This window comes from Ptiloglossa arizonensis, chromosome 8 (assembly GCF_051014685.1).
Source record: "Ptiloglossa arizonensis isolate GNS036 chromosome 8, iyPtiAriz1_principal, whole genome shotgun sequence".
Classification (NCBI taxonomy): Eukaryota; Metazoa; Arthropoda; class Insecta; order Hymenoptera; family Colletidae; genus Ptiloglossa; species Ptiloglossa arizonensis.
In genome coordinates, this window is record NC_135055.1 from 22,481,529 (window position 1) to 22,505,941 (window position 24,413).

General features: G+C 38.5%; 3 protein-coding genes across 11 annotated transcripts; 1 reads left to right on the top strand and 2 right to left on the bottom strand.

The window, feature by feature from the left end:
* Positions 1 to 4,648: 4,648 nt before the first annotated feature.
* On the bottom strand, positions 4,649 to 8,249 carry Sac1 (phosphatidylinositol-3-phosphatase SAC1). The gene is made up of 8 exons (XM_076318633.1): positions 7,810 to 8,249; positions 7,604 to 7,695; positions 7,178 to 7,518; positions 6,987 to 7,098; positions 6,557 to 6,903; positions 6,103 to 6,480; positions 5,866 to 6,033; positions 4,649 to 5,788 (listed from the first exon to the last, which is right to left on the bottom strand). The coding sequence occupies exons 1-8, from the start codon at positions 7,845 to 7,847 to the stop codon at positions 5,510 to 5,512; spliced, it is 1,755 nt and encodes a 584-aa protein (XP_076174748.1). The 5' UTR covers positions 7,848 to 8,249; the 3' UTR covers positions 4,649 to 5,509.
* A 650-nt stretch (positions 8,250 to 8,899) lies between these two features.
* On the top strand, positions 8,900 to 11,198 carry Mdh1 (malate dehydrogenase 1). The gene is made up of 5 exons (XM_076318394.1): positions 8,900 to 9,145; positions 9,466 to 9,661; positions 9,930 to 10,252; positions 10,326 to 10,703; positions 10,785 to 11,198. The coding sequence occupies exons 1-5, from the start codon at positions 9,143 to 9,145 to the stop codon at positions 10,884 to 10,886; spliced, it is 1,002 nt and encodes a 333-aa protein (XP_076174509.1). The 5' UTR covers positions 8,900 to 9,142; the 3' UTR covers positions 10,887 to 11,198.
* On the bottom strand, positions 11,185 to 24,195 carry Ufd4 (ubiquitin fusion-degradation 4-like). Of its 9 annotated transcripts, none has more exons than XM_076318386.1 (22): positions 23,904 to 24,195; positions 23,286 to 23,331; positions 23,013 to 23,152; positions 22,709 to 22,943; positions 22,302 to 22,642; positions 21,168 to 22,221; positions 20,857 to 20,979; positions 19,678 to 20,074; positions 19,418 to 19,453; positions 18,952 to 19,218; positions 17,406 to 18,866; positions 17,055 to 17,341; positions 16,641 to 16,901; positions 16,351 to 16,558; positions 15,958 to 16,161; positions 15,536 to 15,783; positions 15,262 to 15,432; positions 14,961 to 15,176; positions 14,645 to 14,889; positions 13,993 to 14,563; positions 12,857 to 13,893; positions 11,185 to 12,771 (listed from the first exon to the last, which is right to left on the bottom strand). In XM_076318386.1, exons 3-22 carry the CDS (start codon positions 23,150 to 23,152, stop codon positions 12,489 to 12,491), a joined length of 7,785 nt encoding a protein of 2,594 aa, XP_076174501.1. In that variant the 5' UTR covers positions 23,286 to 23,331; positions 23,904 to 24,195; the 3' UTR covers positions 11,185 to 12,488. The 9 variants fall into 9 exon arrangements, with proteins under 9 accessions (XP_076174501.1, XP_076174499.1, XP_076174500.1 ...); XM_076318384.1 differs by having other exon boundaries at positions 15,536 to 15,792; positions 23,904 to 24,194; XM_076318385.1 differs by having other exon boundaries at positions 15,536 to 15,792; positions 23,890 to 24,194.
* Between the last annotated feature and the right edge of the window lie 218 nt (positions 24,196 to 24,413).

Sequence of the window (24,413 nt, forward strand, 5' to 3'; positions counted from 1 at the left end):
CATAATGCCCCGTTCGCCGACTGGGAATAAGACCACAGCCGCCCAGCGCCCACCAGCGAGGAGGAGGGGTTGGCACGTGTTGTTGGCAGGCGTTTAGTGCAAGCCAAACCGGACAACTTTGAGCGCCACGGAAACGGAGACAATCGAGGAAACGTTTCTTTCCGCGCTGTACTATCCACGATGTTCGTTGTCGATAAACATACGCGAAAGAAAATAATTGAATTGTGGCGGTGCTACCCACGCTTGCCACCAGAGGGAAAACTGTCCACCGCATTTGTATTTGTTTCTCGATGGCCTTGAACGGCCAAATCATACGGCGCGTACTTTGTCGTTGTTCGCGACGCCCTAACCCCGTGACCTACGTGTCCGCACTTTCGCGATGTTCCTCGCGTACCGAATACTCCTCTCCCTCGCAACATTCTTGCAACCGACGTCACCGGGACCGAGTTTTATCTTCGCCCTTTCGCCGAAATTTCCCCGTTAAAAAATTCCAACCGCGGGGATTATTTCGTTGCATTCGAGAGTCATTAACGCGAAGTGGCTTACCCCGGGAGTGGATTTCCAGCTCGAACGGGCTCGTCTGCTTTTACGCGTGTCACCTTTTCGCGTGGTGGGGAGGGGGACGTCCACGGTGTTAGGTACAGGGACAACGGTGAAAGAAACGCGCCGCGAGGAACGAGAAAGAGAGAGAGAGAGACGAACAGAAGGAAAGGGGTTGGAAAAGGGTGTAGCGACGGGGGAGGATGGAAGGTCGGTCGTAACGGCGAATAGAACAGCAGCATAAAACGTCGCGAGGAAGGCGCGTTGGTCTCCCGCAATTTCTTCGGGATCGACGAACCTACCCTCGGCCCGGCTTATTAACTTTTATGAGGGGTGGCAAGGGACGAGTGAGAAAAGGACGGGAGTCTCGCGTGGGGCATGCGAAAAAGAAACGACGATGCGCCGTTTCCAGCGCGCGAAAATATTCCTGCCGAGCACCGACTTCTCTACCCGGAACACGAGAGCGAATTTAATCCTCCGACGCTCCCGTAATCCACCCTGGTTATTCGGCGCAGGGTGTTGAAAATGTCGATACATCGCGAACACGTTTTACCCCGTTCGTTCTTGTCTCGAGACAGAAGTATTGTCTCGGGTATCGGTGAAATTTGTTGCTCGGATTCGCGATCGAGAGTCCTCCACCCCCTCCACCCTTCCGTTCCTCTTCCTTTCGCTTTTAAAGATGTTGCTGCTGCTTCTCTTGTTGGAGCAATTCCCCGAAAAGAAGGAATGGAACGTAAAGATTTGCTGGCGGCTAATGTTGACATTTTTTAAATCCAAGAAGCTTTGGACAAACATGCTCGAAAAGATGTTAAGGTCTTGGTTGTTGATAATCTTGCCAATACAAATGCTTTGATTTGTTCTCATTGTGCACCATCCGTTCCAAAACAAAACTTTACCGTCACGATTAGATTGGATCAAAATCGTGCTGGAGCAGCCTTAGCAACTCGACCGAATGTACGGATAATTCTAACGTAACACAATTTATGTTACATTGCACCGTCTAAGGTTTAATAAAACGTACATTTACAAACAGATTGATAAAGCGAGGCACGGTTCAACCCAATATTCGTGATCGAGAGTCCTCCCCCTCCCGTTCCTCTTCCTTTCGCGGCGACGAATTCTCTACTCGCGTTTCGCGTATCGATGTAATCGTCGATACATAGTCTTCGAACGTTAAACGAGCCACGTATTATCGTAGCTACGGTGCATTCCGTGGTACGGTGTAGATATCGAGACAGTCGCCATCGAAACGGACACGATTTTATTTAAAAAGAACGTTTCAACGAATATCAGTTATCGAAATAAATATTTAACCAGAGGGTAAAGATCGAGCGCGGCGCAAATAGAAGAGAAACTGCAAAGACGACGGGAGCTTCGACGACCGATTTCCCCTTCGGATGCAATCCGTTCAATTATCTTAATGCACGCGACTCGCGAACGAGACAGCCCCGCGCATCCTCCTTTTTTCTCTCCGCCAACCACCCACCCCTTCGGCAAAAAGACGTTTGATCTTCGGTCCCTCCGTAAACGTTCGAACCGCGCACCAACGTGAGCGAACGAGAGAGAAAAACACGGATCGGACGAGTCGAGACAAAGAGAGGACGAACAGAGGTGGAGGAAACCGTAAAGGGTGAGAGAGAGAAAGAGAGAGAGAAAGGGAGAGGAAGCGAGAGTAAGAGAGACGAGGAAAATGGAGAGGGTTGCCGAGAGCTCGGTGAGACGAATGATTCCCAAGGGAAATTTAGGTGCGACCTCCATGTATCACGGAACCTGCCTGTAAGTAGGTACGTAACCGACGTACGTACACACCGCATACGCGCACGCGCGCGCGCGCAATTGTTCGCTCGTACGCGCGCGTGAACCACGGCCGGTGCTCCGGATTGTTAGCCATCGGCGATCCGTGGAATCGCGGCGCGAAACGCTCGAAACCCTCCGTTCGCAGAGACGTTCAGAATTTACGGAAACCACGAGGGTGTCGGTGAGATTCCGCGGCCAGCCACGATGAAAACGCTTCCCTCGTCGAATGGAGAGTTTCTATGGAAAGAACCCCCGACCCGGGCATCTCCGATTTTAACGCGTTACCGAGGGGATGGTGGAGTATAGGTCAAGTTACATCGTTACGTAGCTTGAACTTTTCAAAGGAATTTCACGGCAGAATGGCTCAAGTACCACAGGGGAGACGAGCTTGACAGGAGTATTTCCCAGTCTCTGGGAAGCTCCCGTGTGACAGGGTGTTTAATTCCGAGTCTTCCGTGCCGGCCGATGAAGTTGGATCATCGCGGTGGCAGCGGTAGCCCCGTTGAGGTAAGAATGCCCGTACGAGGTGTGGTTTGAATACGTCGAGTCGAGTCACCGTGCTCCGGTGACAATGGAGGTTCGGAAAGGCTCCTGCATCGACCGGTATGAATACGCGGGGCTGCCATTCGGTGTCGTACGCTGAAAGTGTACGCGTTACAATACCGAATGCACTGATTGGATGTATTCCAATCCCAATGCCCAAGGGAAGGGTAAACGCTGGTACAGAGGAAAGCCCGAGTACAACGGAGCTACTCGATCACACTCCGCGTCACCTGTTGGCCAATGTACACCATCTTGTCGCGCAGACACTTTGACCGTTTCGCGAGTACACCGATGTAGGCCAACTGATCGTTGTATTTCGAATCTACGAAGAAACGTTGGACACACTTGGACGTAAGACGGTTCGGTAAACTTGTATTTCGGATTTACGTCCGGACTCGATGTACACTCCACTATCGCGTTGCACGAAAAGTTAACAATAGCGAGGTTCGTCGAGTACGCTCCACGGTCCCTCGCGAACAAAATAGAATTCACGAACGAAACGAAACCCGCGTGACGATGAGCCCTTTGAATCGTACCGCTTCGCCTACCACCGTTCTGCATCGCATCGAAACCGAAGATCTCAACGGCAGGAGAAATGGTAATAAAATCGATACCCTGGATCTGCCCCCGGTTCGTAATTGAATCAAATTAATCACCCTCATCGACCCCGAGTCCACACCGGCATCGCTGTGGCAGCGCGCCGCTTACCATCTCCAATTAATAGCAGAAAACTCTGCGTTTCGTTGGAACTTTATAAAACGAATCCAATTACGGGCAACCGTTTATCAAAGGTTCAAAGCCACGAAAAGTTTTACCTCGGTTCGGAAATGACATCGACCGGCTGTTTTCCTTCGCTCGGTTCTGTCAATAGGGCATGAACGAGAGACCTACGGGGAGGGACGGTATTAAAAATCGCCCGCAAAACGACATATTGTCTTTGAACGATCCAAACCCAACGTTACGCATCGGGGTGAATCGCGGAACGAGTATCTGGTAATCGGTGACTATATATCATACTTTTTACCGTGGTTCATCGCGGTGAAAAAGAGAGAATAGTGCATCGTTTACGACTTGAAACTTTTTAAATCTTAAAGTCACCTTGGGTTGTGTTTTCCGAACGACCCTGAGGGATGCACCCGATTTAAAAGATTCGTTTTTAATAAGGCGAGTAACTTACGACCGACGAGATTCTTACGGGTGCCTCGGGCACCGAGTTGCGGGAATCGAACGAGTCGTAAATACTCGAAGATCGTAAGGGAAAAACGTGCCTCTGTCTTTTGAACCGAGAATTGTCGGTCCATCTCCTAAATCGTCAATTTGGCTATTTTTGACGAGACACGAGAAAAGCTTGCCACAAGTGAATATACACTCTCTGTAGCTTACGATGCTAGGAACACGGCAAAGACCCAAATCGAACACCAAAGTAAATACGAAACGTCTATAGTCAAAGGTAAATAACAATCCCCTAATTGCAACTGAATTTATCTAATGAATTCAACACGGAGCGAAGCAGACGGATGGTATATTTGATCGACGATTAAATATTCTCTGAAAGACATTTTCGAGTTGGAAAATTATTTACCGTTCCACTGAAGACACCATTAACAGACAAGAGTGGAAAAAATGTTCCAGTCTATTGTAGAATTATAATTGTAGACACTGTCCGAAGATCAACGCGAGATTATGGACTTTAATTAAAATCTCTTATCATCGACCAAGTTCGTTTCTTATGGCTACGTAACGTGGGAAACGCAATAGTTACTTGAAAGAGAGAAAACATTAATTTTATTGATGCATTTTGAATACCAACTGAATAGGTATCTTGGTACGAAAGTCACTTCTTAAATATTAAAAAATATTTTTTCGCTAAAATGTACAATTAGACGGACTAATCGCTTGGAATTCGTGATTGTTGCGGGCTTACGTTAAATACAGTTTTAAAAACATTATACACTTTGGTTCGGTAATTGTACGTTTACGTCATGACATACACGACGCAACGTCACTTCGCATGTCTTTAAATTTGCGTTAAATTTTGTTTATATTACGAGTAGATTTTACATACCGTCTACGTCTAGCGTATCTGCGATGTTTAAATTTAACAGAAAAAATCAAATATCGATAGTTGCAGGTTATTCGTGGACGTTAAATCCCTAAGTACTATACACGTACAGACTTTATAGTCGGGCAAATATTGCCCGCGACTAAAGGCTTGGCTCTTTACAATACTTTACACGATTTCCTTGAAAGAGATCAAGCTGACCCAAAAGAACGAGTTTTCCTTACAACCTGTAGATATTCTACATACGTGGGAAATACAAGGGTTGTAATACAATCGATTAAAAAGACAGACTACAATGTAATCCTATGTACATCGAAACACATTTCCCCAATTTCTCCTACACTTACTTCTTCTATTATAGCACTGATGCGTATAATTCTCGGAAAATAAAATGCAATACGTATATACGAAATTAGAATTTATAAATACAAATATTAAAGCTTTATACAAAATTTCGAAACAAACCCTAATACCTAATTGAAGGAAAGAAAATATCAAGAGATGTGTAACGCTCAACGACATAAATTAAAACTATTATACAATATGTGTTATCTGAAACAAGCACCTTTACAGCAGTTTTGGCTTGTCCACATACTGTTTCCCATGATGAATGATGGTTGCAAATGTACCACCTACCATTGCACCCCAAAATAACATGTATAACAAAATTTCAGTGGTATATCTCGATGGGAGAATTATATGAGCACCTAGCATCGATGATGCGACAAGAAGTACCAAGGGGAATGTGGCGTAACGCCAATTTCTTTCACTCTCTAAAGGACATTGAACCGATGTGCATTCGCCATCTTGCACGATGTAACGACCCAAGAATAAATCCAGTGAATCCTGTTGAATAAATATAATAAAAACCATCTTATGCAAATATAAAAATGGGCAATTTGTTAAACGTAACAATCGCATACCTGTCTATAACCGTCGGTAAAATTATTTTTATAATATCTTGTTAAAGAATTCAAGCCGTCTCTCATAGCACCCAATTTGGTACGTTTCCCGGTTCGTGTAAAGTCTGTTTTCAATGCACCAGTACCTGAATACTGGATACTGATCACATCGGCATTATCGGCCCAAATCTACAAGCATTTTTAATACAAAGGAACTGCAAATTGCAACAAAAACGTATAAGCAAATTGCATGGTTACCCGCTGAAAAAGTTCTTTTATGTTAGGATGATGTTCGATTCTACTAAGAATTTCCAACCTCGACAGTACACCGTTAACAACTCTTTCCGCTATCATAGACTGAACAACGTTGGTCCTATCAAGACAATCGATACAGTTGGTACGAAAAACGCCTTCTTGTGTAGACACTAATGTCCCGTCATCAAAAAGGAAAAAATAACCCATCTGTCCCAAATCATGTGCTAACTGGTCGAGTAAATAGTTCAATCGATCCCACCTTAATCTTCTACATTCAGCGTGAAAATCGAAACTTTCGTACTGAACGTTTTGATTATTAATTCGTTGTACTACGTTACGGTATGCTTTTTCTAGCGTAGCCTCTGGACCATGTTGATCGATCTGTAAGAAAAAAACAGCTTTTGAACGATAACAAATGTTGAATAAAAATTTTTATCGATTCGAGGTAATGACTTACCAAATTGATCAAAATTTGCTTTCCGTAATGAAATATTTGAGCTTCAAAGTGTCTGGCACAAGCCGTTTGATGATCTTCGTGAATACTCAACTGAGGTTTAGGTTTGTATTTCAAATTCGGTGCCTGATACCAGAATAAAGGAATAGAGCCACGTGTTTGTACAAAAGATATGCGATGTCCATTGACCTCGATTAATTGTTCGGTTTCTACGTAGTTAGAAACATTACCGGTAGAATCTATACCGCGCGAAAACAATCTTGTTCCCGCGCGATGGATACTGCGCCTAGATATAAGACCCAAATTAAACGATCTAACGCTATCTACAGTGACAATATTTAATGATATAACTAAAACAATGTTAAGGAAAGTACAAGTATTAAAAGAATATAAGATAAATATATTCTGTACTGCTTCTTGCTTGTAAGGATACATCCATGGATAATTGGCAGACAAAATTTATACTGCTCGGGCCTTGAAGTTAGATCTTGTAGAAGATAAGTATTCCATACAAATCTAAGATCTGCTCTATCGTGAAGCGGCATCTATATGGTACAAAAGTATTACCCTTCTTTTATAAAATATGAGTAATTATTTAAAAATAATTAAACAAATAATAGTAACCTCTAAAAATTCAGGTGGTGTATTATGAAGTCTTTGCATTGTATGGCTAAGATCATATGTATAACTAAAATAAAAATATGGTGTATTTAAGACAGATTTGATCATTTCTAAATATGTAGCATTATTCTGTTGCTGTTTTTCACTAAGATGCAGTGAAGATTTTGTATAAGGTATAACTTCTGTTGCAACTATTTTGTAAATTTGATGACCGGCTATAGTTCCAATATCTGTGGCATTTGTAATAACTATAAGATACCGGCCTGCTAAGAGCCTTATAGTTCCTATTATACCCCATATTTTTCTACAACTCGCAGTTGACGGGATTTGCCTGGCTGTACCAGCTAAAACGTAAAAAAATTCTTTTAGAAACTGACATTTTAAATTGACACTTAAATGACATCGTACGTAATCTACAACAGCAATTACCTTGTGTATAAATTTGCTGACTCACTCTATCAAATACAAGTAGTACATTAGTCCCGATAGGTTCTACGTAAAACTTTTCTGGCGTTATATATCTGGAAAAAAGATTATTTGTCAGTGAAATTCAAATGTCAACAGATTGATGTATAACCAATTGTTTAATCGTTGCTAATATTATTAAAGGATGTATGTATATAAAAAGTACTCACAAATACAATTTATCATATACATCTGTATGCAGCTTCATGTTATCGCACAACAATATTTCCGCAATACAATAGTAACAAATGAAATTCAACGAGAGAAAGAAATAAACTACAATGACAATAAAAGTCGTAGCATATACATACACGCGGAACAGAATACGACGTAAACTTAGTTATAAATAAATTGTCAAATCGTTGTCAACTGAATATTTGAATTGGCATGATCGAAATTTCTTAAAATCGAAGTAACCTCTATGCGTATCTAATTCACACCTATTCCTCGCGGCGCAATGACCACTATACACTATACAGTGCTGCTACCTGCTACTGCACAAGTCAGTAGATGTTAAGATTTTAGGTCGTCATGATAGCCAACATTTCACTATTCATGAATTTAATGATCACGTCAGCGAATAAATATTTAAGATTCTCGTATAATATGCTACGCGCACATACTAAGGACTACCGATAAAATTTGAAATTAATCAAAATCGACTAAAATAGATTCCATATAATGGGAAATAGTAAACTAACGAAAACCCCAAGAATACAATTGTACTCTATAACCATGTATGTATTCTTGGTTTTTAGATTAGAAACTATTCGAGTAATTCAAATATCCATGTAATCAGTATAACTAATTAAGAGTATAGTTTTTTCGTATAAATGAACTTTTGACGTTATATAAAACAGAAACTACTTAAACAATTTTTAAATTAAGATACTATCAGAGAACTTGCGAGAATTAATTGTCATTCGTAGCCCTCTAACGACAAGTGTTGAAGGCTTTGTACACACGCTTGGATTGGACACTATGCTTAAATAAATTTTTGAACTCTTATGCGATATCTGTAAATATTATGCAACAAAATTTTGCTTATAACGTGTATATACAGTATTGCAATGAGTTTAAAATAAATATTTAAACTCTTCAATGATTCTTATTAAAGTTACAAACATCAATCTGTACTGAACGAAACGTGTTTGCGCGAAAGAAAAAGCGGAAGTCCAACGTACAAATCATTTGTTATAAAATATCAATTTTTTCGTATATTTTTTGTTTTGTTATATAATTTGAATATTGCATTTTTCGGTTTCGTAGTCGTAGAAAATACTTCAAATAAAACCTAATCTTTATTGGCTAAATACGAAATAAATTGATTGTAATATTTGGCCTCCAGGGCATTTGTTCGAATTCGAATCTATCTTCCAGGCCAGCCGCTGTCAATGTTAATACACGAATTATTCTGATTGACCTTAGTACGTCTGGAGAGTTCGGTCGCTTCTTTCACTCTAATCTGGAACCTGCTACGTTACGGATAAGCACCGCTGAAACATGGTAAGTCTAAAACATCGTACATTAATTATATTTTTACTATAAAAATAATTTACATTTTTATTACAGTATATATTTTGTGCAAAATTTGCTTAACCTACATTTGACCTTCAATAGTCATTCAAAACATTTATCAATATTATTTTAATAATAATTAATTACTCCCACATATTGTATTTTCTTTAACCACCTGTATTAATAGGATCATTAATTAATGAAGAATATAATATTTATTAATTATTATAGTTACTGTGCAGAAAATTGTTATTCAAACTCTCAATGATTTCTGTTTCTAAAATTAAATTGTTTCTTTTAATTTTCAGAGTGATCCAATAAATGTGGTGGTTACGGGAGCTGCAGGGCAAATTGCCTATTCCCTACTATATCAGCTTGCTGCTGGTTCAGTTTTTGGTCCAAATCAACCAATCAATCTTCGTTTATTAGATATTCCAGTTATGATGAAAGTACTGGATGGAGTAGTTATGGAATTGGAAGATTTGGCTCTTCCTCTTTTGAGAGGTAAAAAGACAATTTGTTGGCCAAATAATTAAAGTACAATATTTGAGCACATGTTTTAAAATTATATTGATATTCTTCGATGAAATATTTTACTAATATTATAATGTTAGCTACATTTGCAAACATTATTTAATTTACTCAATCGAAAGAAGCAAAAAACACTTGTTACATAACACTGAGATTACGTAACAACTTAACTTATTTAAGGTATGACTCTTTTGATAAAACAAACGTTATAAATAATGCAAAAATGATGTATTGCTTTTAGAAGTTGTACCAACTGCTGATCCAGTTGTAGCTTTTAAAGATGTTGCTGCTGCTTTTCTTGTTGGAGCAATGCCCCGAAAAGAAGGAATGGAACGAAAAGATTTGCTAGCAGCTAATGTTGAAATTTTTAAAATCCAAGGAGAAGCTTTGGACAAACATGCTCGAAAAGATGTTAAAGTCTTAGTTGTTGGCAATCCTGCTAATACAAATGCTTTGATTTGTTCTCATTATGCACCATCTATTCCAAAACAAAACTTTACTGCCATGACTAGATTGGATCAAAATCGTGCTCAAGCAGCCTTAGCAGCTCGACTGAATGTACAGGTAATTCTAATGTCACACAACTTATGTTACATTACACTGTCTAAGGTATAATAAAATGTACATTTACAAACAGGTTGATAAAGTGAAGCACGTAATTATCTGGGGCAATCACAGTTCAACCCAATATCCAGATGCTTCACATGCTACTGTGACTCTTCCATCTGGCACCAAGCCAGTACCTGCAATGGTAAATGATGAAAATTGGTTGAATACTAAGTTTGTGGAAACAATTCAAAAGCGTGGTGCAGCTGTAATATCTGCAAGAAAAATGTCATCTGCAATGTCAGCTGCTAAAGCAGCTGGAGATCACATGAGAGATTGGTGGATGGGTACCAAACCAGGAGAATGGGTTAGCATGGGTGTTCTGTCTGATGGCAGCTATGGAATTCCAAAGGATATTGTGTTCTCTTTTCCAGTTACTATAGAAAATGGACAATACAAAATCGTTCAAGTAAATATTTTTCTTCTACAATACGTTATATCCAAACATAATTTAAAAACGTAAAATAATTCACGTTTACGATAACTTTAGGGTCTTTCGATTAGCGATGTTGCAAGATCAAAATTAACTGTTACATCCAATGAACTAGAAGAGGAACGCGCAGAGGCAAATAATGTGCTACACAAGAAGTGACTAAGATCAACAAACCACGATTCTGAAGAACACGTATCTTGTTCCGCGAAATTGTAAAAATTAATGTTACAGTTTTTGCATAATATATAATGTAGACCATGGTTGACTTATGAAGCCTTTAAAATGACACCAATAGGTCTAATGTAAAATATATTAATGATATGTATGCAGAACATATATTATATGGTATCTAGTGAGATACATATCTTTTCTAACTGGCAAGGGAATTGTTAAATACATGCGTTTATATTCACAGACTGTATAGAACATGTAACAAATTATGTTGAAAAACATATGATACTTTATAACGTTTTTTTTTCTTTTATTCTTTTCCCCAAGAATCAATAATAATTTATATTACAGTAATAGTAACTATTTCTCATATCGATATCATTAATCAATCTTTTTTCACATTTATATTATCTTCATATCTTTTCTTCTAGACACTATTATTACAAGTATACTGAATTCCGCCTATAATTATAATTATCGAGTGAGCATTAAGTAGCGTATTGTACAAAGATGCAGAGTGCTCAGCTTGCCAAGTCTTCGTAATGCTTTCATCAAAATGATTTACATCTTTTATCTTGTTGCCTTTTTTCTTATGTTTAAAAGACACTCGTGCGTCTTTAAAAGGATGATGATGCGCTAATGTTCGGTTAAAAGGACAAGCATTTGAAGCTGTGAAAATTGGTCTAGATGCTAAAAAACATCGTTCTCATTATGATTAATAAAAACTTAGCACTTTGCACAAGTCAATTTTGATTTACATCGCGCGCGTTTTAATAACGGCGTGTATGTGTACCGCAGAGGCATTCTGATAAAGAAAATAGAAATTTTCATCAAAGGTGCCTCCTTTCTTACAATATGAATCATTTTCCAAGCACAACAATACTTCACAAAGAAGACAGTACGAACATTCGTTCTAAAATGAGGAACTGTAAAGTTCTTGTTCCACAAGGACAGCAAATATACTTGAAAACACTCGCATGAATTACATTTCTTGAGAAAATACAATTTCTATTGTATTGGACAAAACTCGTTATTATATCATATGACAAACACCTGGAACGGATAACCTGCAAGAATCTGTCAAATTATACATTGATTCTTTAATAATTTGTATTATTATAATTATAGATTAACGCATAATTCAGCACTGTAATAAATTTTACAGTATAGATTTAAAAAGTAATTCGTTATTAAAAAATCTTAGACAAACAACAAAAAGTGGAACAATATAGTTGGACACTAATTGTTGCATTATAGATTTCTTTTAAAATTTAAAGATAACATTAGAGTCATAACTTACATGTTCAAATATTGATAGTATATTTGAGAACTCTCGTTAATTTCATTTAAGCGATTTTAAATGATTTACACGGTTCCGTTCCAGGTTGTATATTAAAGCTTTCTTCAAACCTGTACTGATTCTTATTGGACAATTGTTTTAGGTTTTTCAAATAACATCAAGGCCAGACTCTGCTTTCATATATAGATTGCACAATTCAATCTGTCAAGCAAAGTTCAATTCGCACACTTTAAGAGCGAGTATTTCTGATTATATTATCATAGCAGTTCCTTGCCTGAGCAGAAACAAGATTAATTTAAGTGAAATCCTCTTTCCCTAGTTGCAGCCAAGAGTCTTTCTTTAAGTAGTTCTTCAGTAGGATACTCCGGTAATTTTAGATAATGAACACAGGTGTTAACAGAGGGATAACCACCTGAACCAGCATCCACCTTTCGCACGACAGTCAATCTAGGATATAAATTACATAATCCACCAGGAGGTAAAGCAGAACATCCAGTGGCGAATTGTAAGAAAGCCTTTCTTTCTGGACCAGTCAATGAAACTAGAACATTGACAAATCTTTGGAATCCAGGACTGCAACATACAATTGGAACCATTAATATCAGCTTAATAGAAAATATGATACTTAAAACAATCTGTACTTAAAATATTTATTTACCTTTCTCTTGTGTAACCCAATTTTGGCTCAGTGTAATTGAGCAAATCTTCTCTGGTCCACTGTGGATTTTGCTCCCCGCAAAGCATAGCCCTTATTTCTTCCGGGCTAAAAGCATGAAGCTTTTCCATTGGGAAGACCTTTGAGAAACCGGATTTGAATGATTCGAGTTGTCTAGAAATTCCTCGATCGAGACAATAACTACTTGTCATTTCAGAATATTCTCTTGCATTATCCATAGTAACTGCAATGTCTGCACCTCCTTCTACCAACTCCACCTGATCATGCCCAAAGATTTTGGAACTTGGTGAGTAGGTCATTGTCAAAGCCAAATCCTCAATAGGCACTGACATTCCAGATGGATGAGTAATGTATAGCGATGTCTCTTCGTCAGCAGAGCTGCGACCATCGGAAAACGTTCTATCACGTTTAGTAGTTGCAGTTTGTATTTCTTTTAGGAATTCACCTCTTATTGGGTCCACAAGTACAAGATCATCGATATCCAATAAACCGACATACCACGGAGAAGGTTCTAATGACGAATATGCTGCATCTGCCTCGCCCTCTTCCGATATGAAACTACTTGACATACTGGACGACATACTTTCTTGAGTAACACCAGTAAGACCGATTTTTTCATTTACATTGTTTGTAATATCTCCGTGACACATTAATTTTAAGAAAGGACGGGATAATGGTAAATCAACTAATCTATTATCCTGCAGAACTTTCGCCAAGAACACGCCCAAAAACCAGAAGTATCGAACAGCACGATCACAAGCTGCGGAATCTTGAGGTAATGGAGCAGGGAATAACCCACTTGGTCGAGTTACGTAATATCCTGCAGATCGAATTTGTTCTCCAGAAACTCGAATCTGTTCTGTATCAGATGATTCTTCATCATCGCACAACCACAAAGCCAAATCTTTGCGCTGCAACTCTGCGGCAACTAATGCAAAGAATTCCAGTGTTGGTCCAAGACCGGTTCCTTGTTCACCAACAAACTGAACTTCTAGTATGCTCTTTCGACTTGCATGTACCTGTTTCGTGAAATGAAATAAGTGTATGACGAAATAAGGTCTACAAAGGTTAATAACGATATTATTATTTCCATAACAAACGTTACGGAATCAATTTACCTTCAGTACTTGTTCTGCCCAGTCTAATAATTTATCTCCTCTAGGTACACTGACTCTTTCATGTTTAAGTCTACCTACGCGAAATTCATGACTGTCATCGCGCCGTGGGCTTAAACCAGGTGCTCTTTGTCGTTCGAGAACAGCTTCTCTTTGAGTTTGAAGCCACACAATGGATCGCGATGCACCGAATGCAGTACAACTAAAGTACAACCGTCTAGTTTCAAAGGGTAACAGAAATGGGCAACTCCTTGCCAATTCTTCACACCAATTTGGCAACGCCCCAGCAGCTAGTGCTAAGGGATCTTGAATTTGTTGTACTATCTTATTTGTGATTTTCTTTGATGTAAAGTCGTCTGGATGAACCCAACACGCTGATTCTTCAGATTCTTCGTAATCAATGTGTTTACCGTCATCACGAGTAGTACTTAATACATAAACGTGTCTCAGAAGTTGCAAAACATCTTCTACAGTGCAAACTGAAGAATTTTGAGTGGTATTGCGAGAATACAGTGTGACAATTGGTGTTGCTCTTCCAGATGATTCCTCATCCTTAGATTCTTTATATATTATACTGCAATAAGAAAAGTACAAGTTAAATCGGTAATTATGAATTGTGAACTTTTAATTATACAATAAGGAGTATATATATTACGTGTAAGTTGGTTCCCATATTCTTCTTAATTTTTCTTGTCGACTGCCTAGTTCTGTTAACTGCATTAATTCCTGCACTGCTTGAAAAATACTGGCATGTGGTTCCGTAAGTGGTAATTCAACGTCTGTCACACCTGGAAGTCCTGGGCCCTTCAATGTTAAAGAAAGTCTCGGCATAGGCAACGATCCTACACGTGTGCTTGATTGAGTTTCACTGCCAGGTGGCGGAACTTCCAACTCTGTTATCTAGAAATAAAATTTTATAATAAGCAAAACATAATTTTTACAAATTGTTTTGTTTGCTTGTTTAGATTTACCTGATTAATATTAGGTCGTCCAGGTCGTGGATCAAAGGCAGGAATCAAAGCTGAGAAGTGACGTTTCAAAACGAACTCGTCGTCCCAGGCACGTCTTTTACTGCTTTGAGGAGCTTCTTCCTCCATAAACGCGGCCAGTAAGTTACGACTTACCATTACCTCTTCATAATCAGCTTCGCAACCGTCGCCTTCTTCTTCATTCTCTTCATCATCTTCCTATAGTAAAAATGAATAATTTAACACTAAAAATCATTGCCACTTCACTGCATCATACAATGATTTATAAAATTCTTTTACACACTTCTTGATCATTCTCATCGTTGTCCTCTTCCTCTTCGAGAGTGCCGTCTTCGTAATCTTCTAGTTCGGTCAAAAGGGTTGGCCCACCTCCTGCCCTGCCTCCACCAACACTGGAACTTGCAGCACCTCCACAAGATTCCAAAAAGTCATCAAGACTAACCTGCAGCCACAACTGCTTATTACATTATATAAAATCATACATTCCATAATCCTAGTTAACAATTTTAAATATATATTTTTTTATAAAACATTTCCTATCGCGTACTAAATTTTACCTGTTCGCTATCGCTACTTGTACTAGTCAATGACATTGTGAGTGCTTGTCCTAAACCAGGTCCGGTCGTTGTTGTAACACCGCTACCAGCTACTTGACCACTGCTGGTCAAACTCGGATAACTCTGAGCGGTACTTAGTAAACCACCTGGAAAATTAGGACCTAGAGCGAGTCGAACTAAACTTGACACAGAACTAGGTCCGCGTGAATTTGAACCAGTATTGGAGTTGGAAGCTATGTGTTGTCCACCTGTAGGTCCTAGAAGAGATTTTGTTATTATTAACAGATTACAAAACTAGAGAACTAATCCATTAAAGGACAATAGTATAGAAAAGAAAAGAGAGATCAAGAGAAATAGTTAATTTAATAAAACTGAAATATTAATATGCAAATACTGTTAAGCAATAATACATGTACACTAACCAAATGTTTGTCTTCGAGCCATTGCAGCAAAAGTTTCCAATAAACCAGTAGCAGTTGTTGGTTCCAAAGCATTGTTAGCATCTGAACAAGCAAGGTTGGGGACAGACACAGACATGGGATTGGTAACAACAACAGGGCATCCTCCTGTTGTATTTTGTGTTGATGAGCTAGTAGCTTCTTTGTCTCGACTGCATTCTTTGGCAGCTAGTTCAGTGGAAACGCAACAAGTAAATAAAAACAAAAGGGAACGAATATACTTTTTCATAAGTAAGTTGTATAAAGTTTAAGGGGAAGTAAAAGAATTATTTGTTTCTATGATTATTTCGTTCAAACAGAAAAAAACGAAGAGATGAAACACATAATGGAACAATAATAAATTAACATTATATATACCATCGGCAATTCCGGAGTGATGCCTTTGTACAGGTTTAATCCTTAATGAATTTTCCTCTGATTCACCTGTTACACTGATTCTTACAGGCACTAAACTAAGTAACTCTCCACTTAAAAAGCTATTAGTGTTATTACGTAGTCTGTCAGCTCCTTCTCGAACACGGTCTAGTGCTTCGGAAGCATCGAAACTAAATAAACTTGCCCCTTGCTGAAAACGTATTTAAACATAAAATTAGTATAAATACCACACATACAAAACAGTCTAATTAATAATTATACAAGTTTCACACCTTATTCCCTCGCACACTGGCAAACAATGGTTTTGAACTACTAGATGCACGATTACTGTTACTGTTGGTAGGACAGTCAGTGTTAAGGGCAAGACTCTCAACAATTGTTGCCAGATCACTTGTCACAGTAGTGTCAGGCCTTGGATGTAACACAACAGACAATTCACTCGTTGAATTTGCTCCACCTTCACCGGTTACAGCAACAACCGCCTCAGCGCGAGCAACCGATAACACGCTGTCTGCTATCGATTCAGCGGCTTGCTGCTTGTCATAAACACAAAATTAAGACTACATTAAACGAGTGATTCTTACTACTTCAACTGATTGTGACACGTTTTAATGTGTTTGTGTGAAAACTGATTAGAAGAACACATTTATGATTCCACACAAGAGAATGAACATTTTAAATTGTACCTTAGCTGCCAGATTATCTGCACTTGCTGCTTGATCTGTTGATGCCACTGAACCACGCATTGCAGTATCAGTACAATCTGGTAAACTAGGAGTGCTACTAGATTTTCGTCCTGTTAAAACTCCACCACCGCTTTTACTTTTTGTTCCGTTATCTATATCAAGGCCGATACCAACTAATCTCAAATCGTATTTTCCTTCTGCACCCATTCTATAGGAATTGGAACCACCATGATCCCATGTTACATCTATCCAACCATTATGTAATTCCACTGTTACAGTTCCTTCACCTGAGATGATAAAAAAAAAATTTGTTAGTCCAAATCCTAGATGCATATTTCACTCTATACATACCTGGTGGTACACCATCTTGATCTTTCCACTTCCAATCTAACCCTCTAGCCACTCTAGTACCAGCAACAAAATGACGAAGTACTTGAGATTTAATTAATCTCCGTTGTTTTCGAACTCCAGCCTCGGCTTCTCTAGCAGCTCTTCCCAAGTCCTCACAAACTCCAGTCACTTCGCCATAAACTTCAAATCCGGACACGGACAAATAATGGGTTTGACCAGAAGCGTTTTTCCCAATTTGTTGTAACCGTAAATGACGCCAACCCTGTGTTTCGTCAATCGGTGGCTCTAACGTCCAAGTGGCTGTACTGCCAGGTTCATTCAACGATGAATCATCCATATGAGCGTATAACGTAGTCCAAGTTACACCATCTTTTGATGCCTGAAACATCCAATTTCGCAAGGCACTTCTGCCGTAACCTCTTGCATGTCTCAATGTGTAAGCACTCGGAATGATCCAGACACCTAAATCGATTGAAAACCACGCGCGCTTGTCGTCATTTGTGTGACAATTTAACGCTGATGGATCACGACTTAGAATGTCTTCAAGATGACCATACGGCAGCCTTTTTCCATTGCTAGATGTAACAACAACCAAACCGTACTGACCAGGGTTCACCCATTCAGAACAAGTTTTTGCATTTGTACCGATCCAATACAGCAAACCGTTTTCATCGAAGTCGTATTGATATTTAAAGGTGATTCTATTTCCCTCTTTCAATTTTTTCACGAATGTAAACGTTGATCTATCGTGATCGTGCCATTGTTTTGCTACCATTTTTAATAAATGATTCTCTAGTTGTTGTATAGTACTCAGCGGTTCCATCTTTAAACTTCGACCAGATCTATCTATTAGAGAGCTTTCGCCAGCTGCTTTTTCTAAACGGAAACGTAATCTCCTAGTTAGAATTTGTAAGCCGTAACCCGAGCCTGGCGTATCGTACAAATAAACAGGTAATTTTTCAATGGATTCCAAAACTGAAACTAATTTATGGACTAGAATTTTAGCGGAGTTATATTCTTTATTAATATCCGCCATATGGAAACAATTTTTAAATATTGCTATTCGTTGCATTCTAAGCTTTGTTGCTCTTAACGTTGGCGGTTGTGGCCCTGGTGGAGCTGCTAATAGAGCAAGCAATGCTTGTACTAGACCGCTAGAATGTAACTCATATGCAGACACTCTTCCCTCTTCGTTTAATAAAATTTTGAGTTCTTCTAGGGCGCTTTGCAATATATTACGCCATTCTCGATTTCCAGATTGTTGTTTTTGACAGACTTTTTCTATTTGATTAACAATGGTTCCCAGTTTAGCGACCACTCCACGCGGCTGAGCTTGAGCTGCTTTAAAGTAACGTTCATAAATATCCTGAGCTTGTACTTTAACTTTCTGCTTAATAGCTTCAATCTTAGATCTTAATCTTTTTCCTCTTTTGCCAGCCCAGCCTGCTGCAAATTCTGGACCTAAAAACAAATAACAATGTACAATTCTTACTTGCTATAGCATAGTAACTTAAAATGCATAAATAAAAATCGCACGCTTACGTACCCAAACTTGTTTCTGCTGTAAAGGAATGCTTTGTACCTCGATTTGATTCAAAAATAAAACCTGGCAAATCTTCTCTTAAAATGGTTGCTTGTTGCAAACCATCGCTATTATGTATACACAATTCACTTTCCTTTCTGCTGGATAATGCCCAATTTCCTACAACTAGCCGAGTCGTACCAGCACGAGATAGTACAGGCTGACTCACAGAATTTGGTTTTACTTGGCTTCGTGCTTTCTGTAATTTCTCCAAAAATTCGCCACGATTCTCTGTAAATTATATCTAGTAAGTAATTCATACAGCCTGAATAACTATAAGTGGTGTAAAGATTTTTCATGAACCGAATAATGTTGTGGCAAACAATGTTTAGGTCATGCAGAAATAAAGGAATATTCGTGCGATTTATGATGTAGACTGAAAAGCAGGATAGCGTGCACAACTAGGAGAGTTGAACATGTATGTACCTACCTTCAGTGGTAACTGACTCTGCATTCCTCCCTTTTCCTGTAGGCAGTTAGTAAAACTAGTTATTTACTAAACTATTCCCCTCGTGGAAGTTAATCACAAATGAAAAAGATATAACATAAAAAGTGATTTGAAGAGAGCCAAATTTATCTGGCATAAATGTGAGGAGGTGAAAGGAATACTTTGACAAGAAAGACAGTGGCAAGATGGACGAAACGTAGATGATGAATTTCGCGTTGATATTATAGAAAATAAAAATGTACCTGATGTATCGGTTCCACCTTCTGGACTTCCACTAGAATACATTGTTGCTAGTTTCCCGTCGAGTATAAACCTAAACCATCCATTACTTCCATTTGACAATTCTAGAGCTGCTGCATCGGACCAGACATATAAGCAATCCCGCCCTCTGCAAATGCACCAATCTCTCCAATGATAAGCTCTTCCAACCAAAACCTCTCTTGCATCTTCCATTCTTTGCTCTTCTCCGGATTGATTCATTTCCACTTCTGGTTCTGGTGTAGTCTCTTGTGGTCCAGCTAATGCAGCAACTTTTGAAAAGACTCCCAAACGAGCAAAATGTTCTAGAAATTCATCCTTGCCTTTTATCATCAAATCTTGTATCATTTGCAAAACCACTAAGTGTCCATCTTCATCCTCCTATCGAGATTAAAATTAAAAAAATTTGTTTAGGCAAAATTCCTAAATAATATCATTAATATCAGAATCCAGAAATAAAAGAAATATATCTGGTACTGTTTTCTCAATTTAATGTAAAATATATACTGTATATATAAGTTTCTATGTATTGCCTATGCTTGTTTTCGATGAGTCATATTGTATAATAACATGAATATAACAGCACAAATTTTATTGTGAGCAAACGATTACGCGATTCATTGAAATCACAAGCAAATGCCCATTAATCCCATCAGCAGCAGGCAGACAGTCGACAGAAGTGGACAACCAGCTTCATGTCTAATCTTTTATTCTTTATGCCTATATATGAAACGATTTCACTCGCCATTTACCGAGAAACTTATAAATGTCCTTTGCTTTTGCTATTTAAAAAAATTTATATCCCAACTGTCCTCTTATGTCAAGTTCTGTGCTAAAGAATAAATTGCACGTTGGGCTTTATATGTATTAATGCAAATAGTTAAAAAGTCTTTCCACTTCGTATTGTGGATATATTTTATGATATTGTAAAATATATTTGACATCATAAAAGACGTTTTATCAGAACAGGAGTAAGACATGCTTATGTTTGTTAGATCTCACGCTTTGTATAAATTATATAATAAATGCATTATGTTAATAGTAAATGAAATCTTTGCATAGTTATTAATGGAATCAGTAAAAAATCTGGGATTGACGAATAGCATGTAAGGGACACAAAGGGCCTTCCAACTAGCGACTGGCAAATATACAACAGACGTTACCGTCTTATCAACAATGTAGTTCAGGGAACTGGAAGACTTGCGCGACGAGAGGCAACGCAATTTATGGCCAATTAACGGCTTGAGAGGCGGAGGTGGTGGTGATGGTGTTTTTAACTCAAGCTCCTGTGAACAATCTTAACTAAATCACTAGTATTGTCTGTTTGGCTGCCTGCCTGCCTGCATGAATACTAAAGATTCTAAAACATATTAACTAAGGTAGTTACAATATTAGCTTGTATTTATGTCCATAAGACCTAAAGAAATTTATATCAAATAATTCTTATTGAATAAATAGTACATGTTAAATTTACCTCGTTATCCAATACATTGGCAATCACTTCCACAAGCATAGCTCCACAACCTCCTGTTCTATCAGAACCACAAGTTTCAACAAGTAATTCTGGTTGAATGTAATGCACCATCTTTCTAATTAAACTTAAACTGGCTTTCCTAACACTGGGCAACATAGATGATTGAAACGTCGCACAAAATACCGGTAAAAGCCTTTTTAAATATACTGGAGCCATTTCGGGATCACCTTTTGGTTCCATGAATTCTGTTTCCGTTTCTGGCTTTCTGTGTTCTTGATTTGGTAACATCCATTCTCCAGGAGATTGCAATATAGCTGCCACTTCTCTGTGCCCTTCATCTACACGTTCTCTAGCTTTATCTAATGGTGTTTTCCCATCTTCATCTCGTAAATCAGGATTCGCCCCATACTTAAGTAATACTTTAGCAATAGCTGGTCTCCCGAAGCAAGCAGCATAATGCAGACTAGATGACCTTTGACCTTTATTAACATCTGCTCCCCTGTAGCATAAAAATTCAACCATCTCTTGAGTTCCAAAAGCAGATGCCCAGTTGAGCAATGTCTGCCCAACATCATCCATAAAATTTACTTCAATGCCTCCAGAATCTATAGCTTCTATAAGTGCATCTGTGTCTTTCGATCGAATACAGTCGATTAATTGTCTATGAGACTTTTCTCCAGCACTATCCAAACGCCTAAATCGTGTTAATAAAGGGCCTGGTGGACCTCCGCTTGTATTACGACCTAATGCTGACCTGCCTTCGAATAGTAAAACCAATAATAAATCAACCAATCTCATAGAATCAAGGGCACATCGCTCATCTCCTTTTAAAGCTTTTTCAATTGCATCTGGTAATTCAGAACGTAAGAGGTCATGAGTTATAGAAGGTGATCCTCTGCAGAGTGTTGATAGAAGACTAATTATAGTAGAAACAGAAGCGCAAGATTTTGCTTCTGGAGCAGGAATAGTTGATGCTGTACTAGAAGGAGGAGGTGTTTTTGGATTTCCAGAAGTAGATGCTATTGATGTACCAGGCCCTGCTGCATTAGATAGCCTACAAATAAAATTATGAATGCAGTGACATGAATAATTCATCTGGAATTGTACTAATTATAAATACATGTAAATACATACCTATGTAAGAGTTCAGAAACTAATCCATTGCATGCTAATGGAGCAGGATCTGTATTTCTCCGTGAAAATCTATCGGCTAATGATGCAAAACAACGAAGTGCCCCATCAGCAACATGTGCATCCTCATGTCTGAGTAATGTTGATAAAGCTTCAACGCAATCTGGTAAAGATTTATCTTGAGGTTCCACTTTCCCGCATAAACGGGTAACTACAGCCATTGCCGAATGCAGTGTGTCCCGATGAACACGAGCTCCATGCTCTCGAATAAAGCACAAGGCGCATGGGAGACCACCAGCTTCGAATACAGCACCAGCTTCTCTTGCACAAACAAGTTCTAATACCTACAGTGGTAATATATATTAGTATTGTATTACATCATACTTACCAATAATTAAATGACTCAATACCTTCATGCACTGTTCAGCTAAATCCCGACTAGTTCTGGAACCTAATCCAGCTCCAGATAGGCGACTGCAAATAGCTTTTACAGCACCTTCCATAGCTACTACTCTGCGAGTACATTCTGCAGAAACGTCCAAGTAATATGTAATGGCCCGAGCAGTCACTTCTAAGACGCTATCCGGTGCAAGTTCATCCAAAAAAATTCTACATAATGCAGGAAGAAATGTGCGTGGAGGACAGCTAGAATGCAAATAAGTTTTTACCAATGTACCCATGAGAAAGTAATTATTTTTACTATTTATCACATACCATTCAAAGCATCGGTCAACATTATCAGACATAAGTAATAACATGCATAACTGCTCTAGAGCAATTAACTGCATGTCCCTTTCATCTCCTTGGCCCATACTAAGCCATTCCAATAAAGTTTCAGGATCAACATCGGCCATCTGAATTTAAATATCATAAGAAACAATTAACCTCATTATTAAAATAAAATGAAAAAATAAATTCAATGCTTGTACAAATGACACAATATATATTTTTTTCTAGTGAATTTCTCTTTTCTTTAATAAAACTTGCCTTGTAAGCTTAATAGCACCAATTGAATGTATTTCAAACTGACAATCTGAAAACAAAGCAAAGGTACTAAAGTTAAAGCTCAATATTTATAAAGTATCATTAAATTAAAATAAATTCTATGTAATAAAAATACAAATTTTAACGAATGTTACTAAAAAATGTTAAAAGCAAATTATGTTTAGTTCGTGAAAAGACCAATGAAGAACACAAAGGTAACAAAAATAAGTGCACAAAATTCCCATGATATGTCTATATTAAGAATTACATTGACAGTAGTATTCTCCCTCCCAAGTTTCTTTATGTCTAAAGAAACACAACGTCTAAAAAAATCCGAATACGTAAATAATCGTTCAATAAACATTTACGAATACAATAACGAGAAACACGTGGTCACAGATTCAATATCGTAAAATCGTGAATTGTCGTTAAAGTACAAAGGTGAAAAAAAAATTTGTCATGACGACGGCTGTAGCGTGACACTATCTTAATAACACTATGTAACCTTCAGAAAATTCAGAGTAGCTGTTGCCGTGCAGGTGCATATCGTACATTCGATATGCATAAGAAATAATTACGTATAGTTTGGTAGATACGATCTGCTTACACGAAGAAACGTACCGTTGTGCACAGTATTCCATTATTCGGAAGGGGTCAGGTCGCCATCCTTCCAAAGACGTGTCGTTTTCCACTGCGAAAAACAACGTAACCGTGTCGTCGTGCTTGGTCCGTCAGCGACACAAAAATTTGATCGGACCAACGGACCGACAAAGCACTCCTCCGAACGAAAAGATCTCACTTTGCCCTAGTGTTGTCGTATATATTTCGCCATTTACGCGAAGTTCATAGTATAGTTCGGTATCACAACTCGCAACTCTCTTGAAAGACGTATTTTCATACGTGCGCACATTGACGACGAACGATGCTAGGCAGATTTTCATGGAATCTCATGCTAGTAGGACTGCATATATACAGGGGTGAGGGGGTGTATGTATGTATGTGTATATATATATATATACACACATAGAGAAAGAGAGGTTCATTAATTCATCCTATTTGAGGGGAAAAAGCAAGCCAAACGCTTCCCTTCTCCTTCGCGATAAGGTTTCTGATGTCGCACGGTTAAGACAC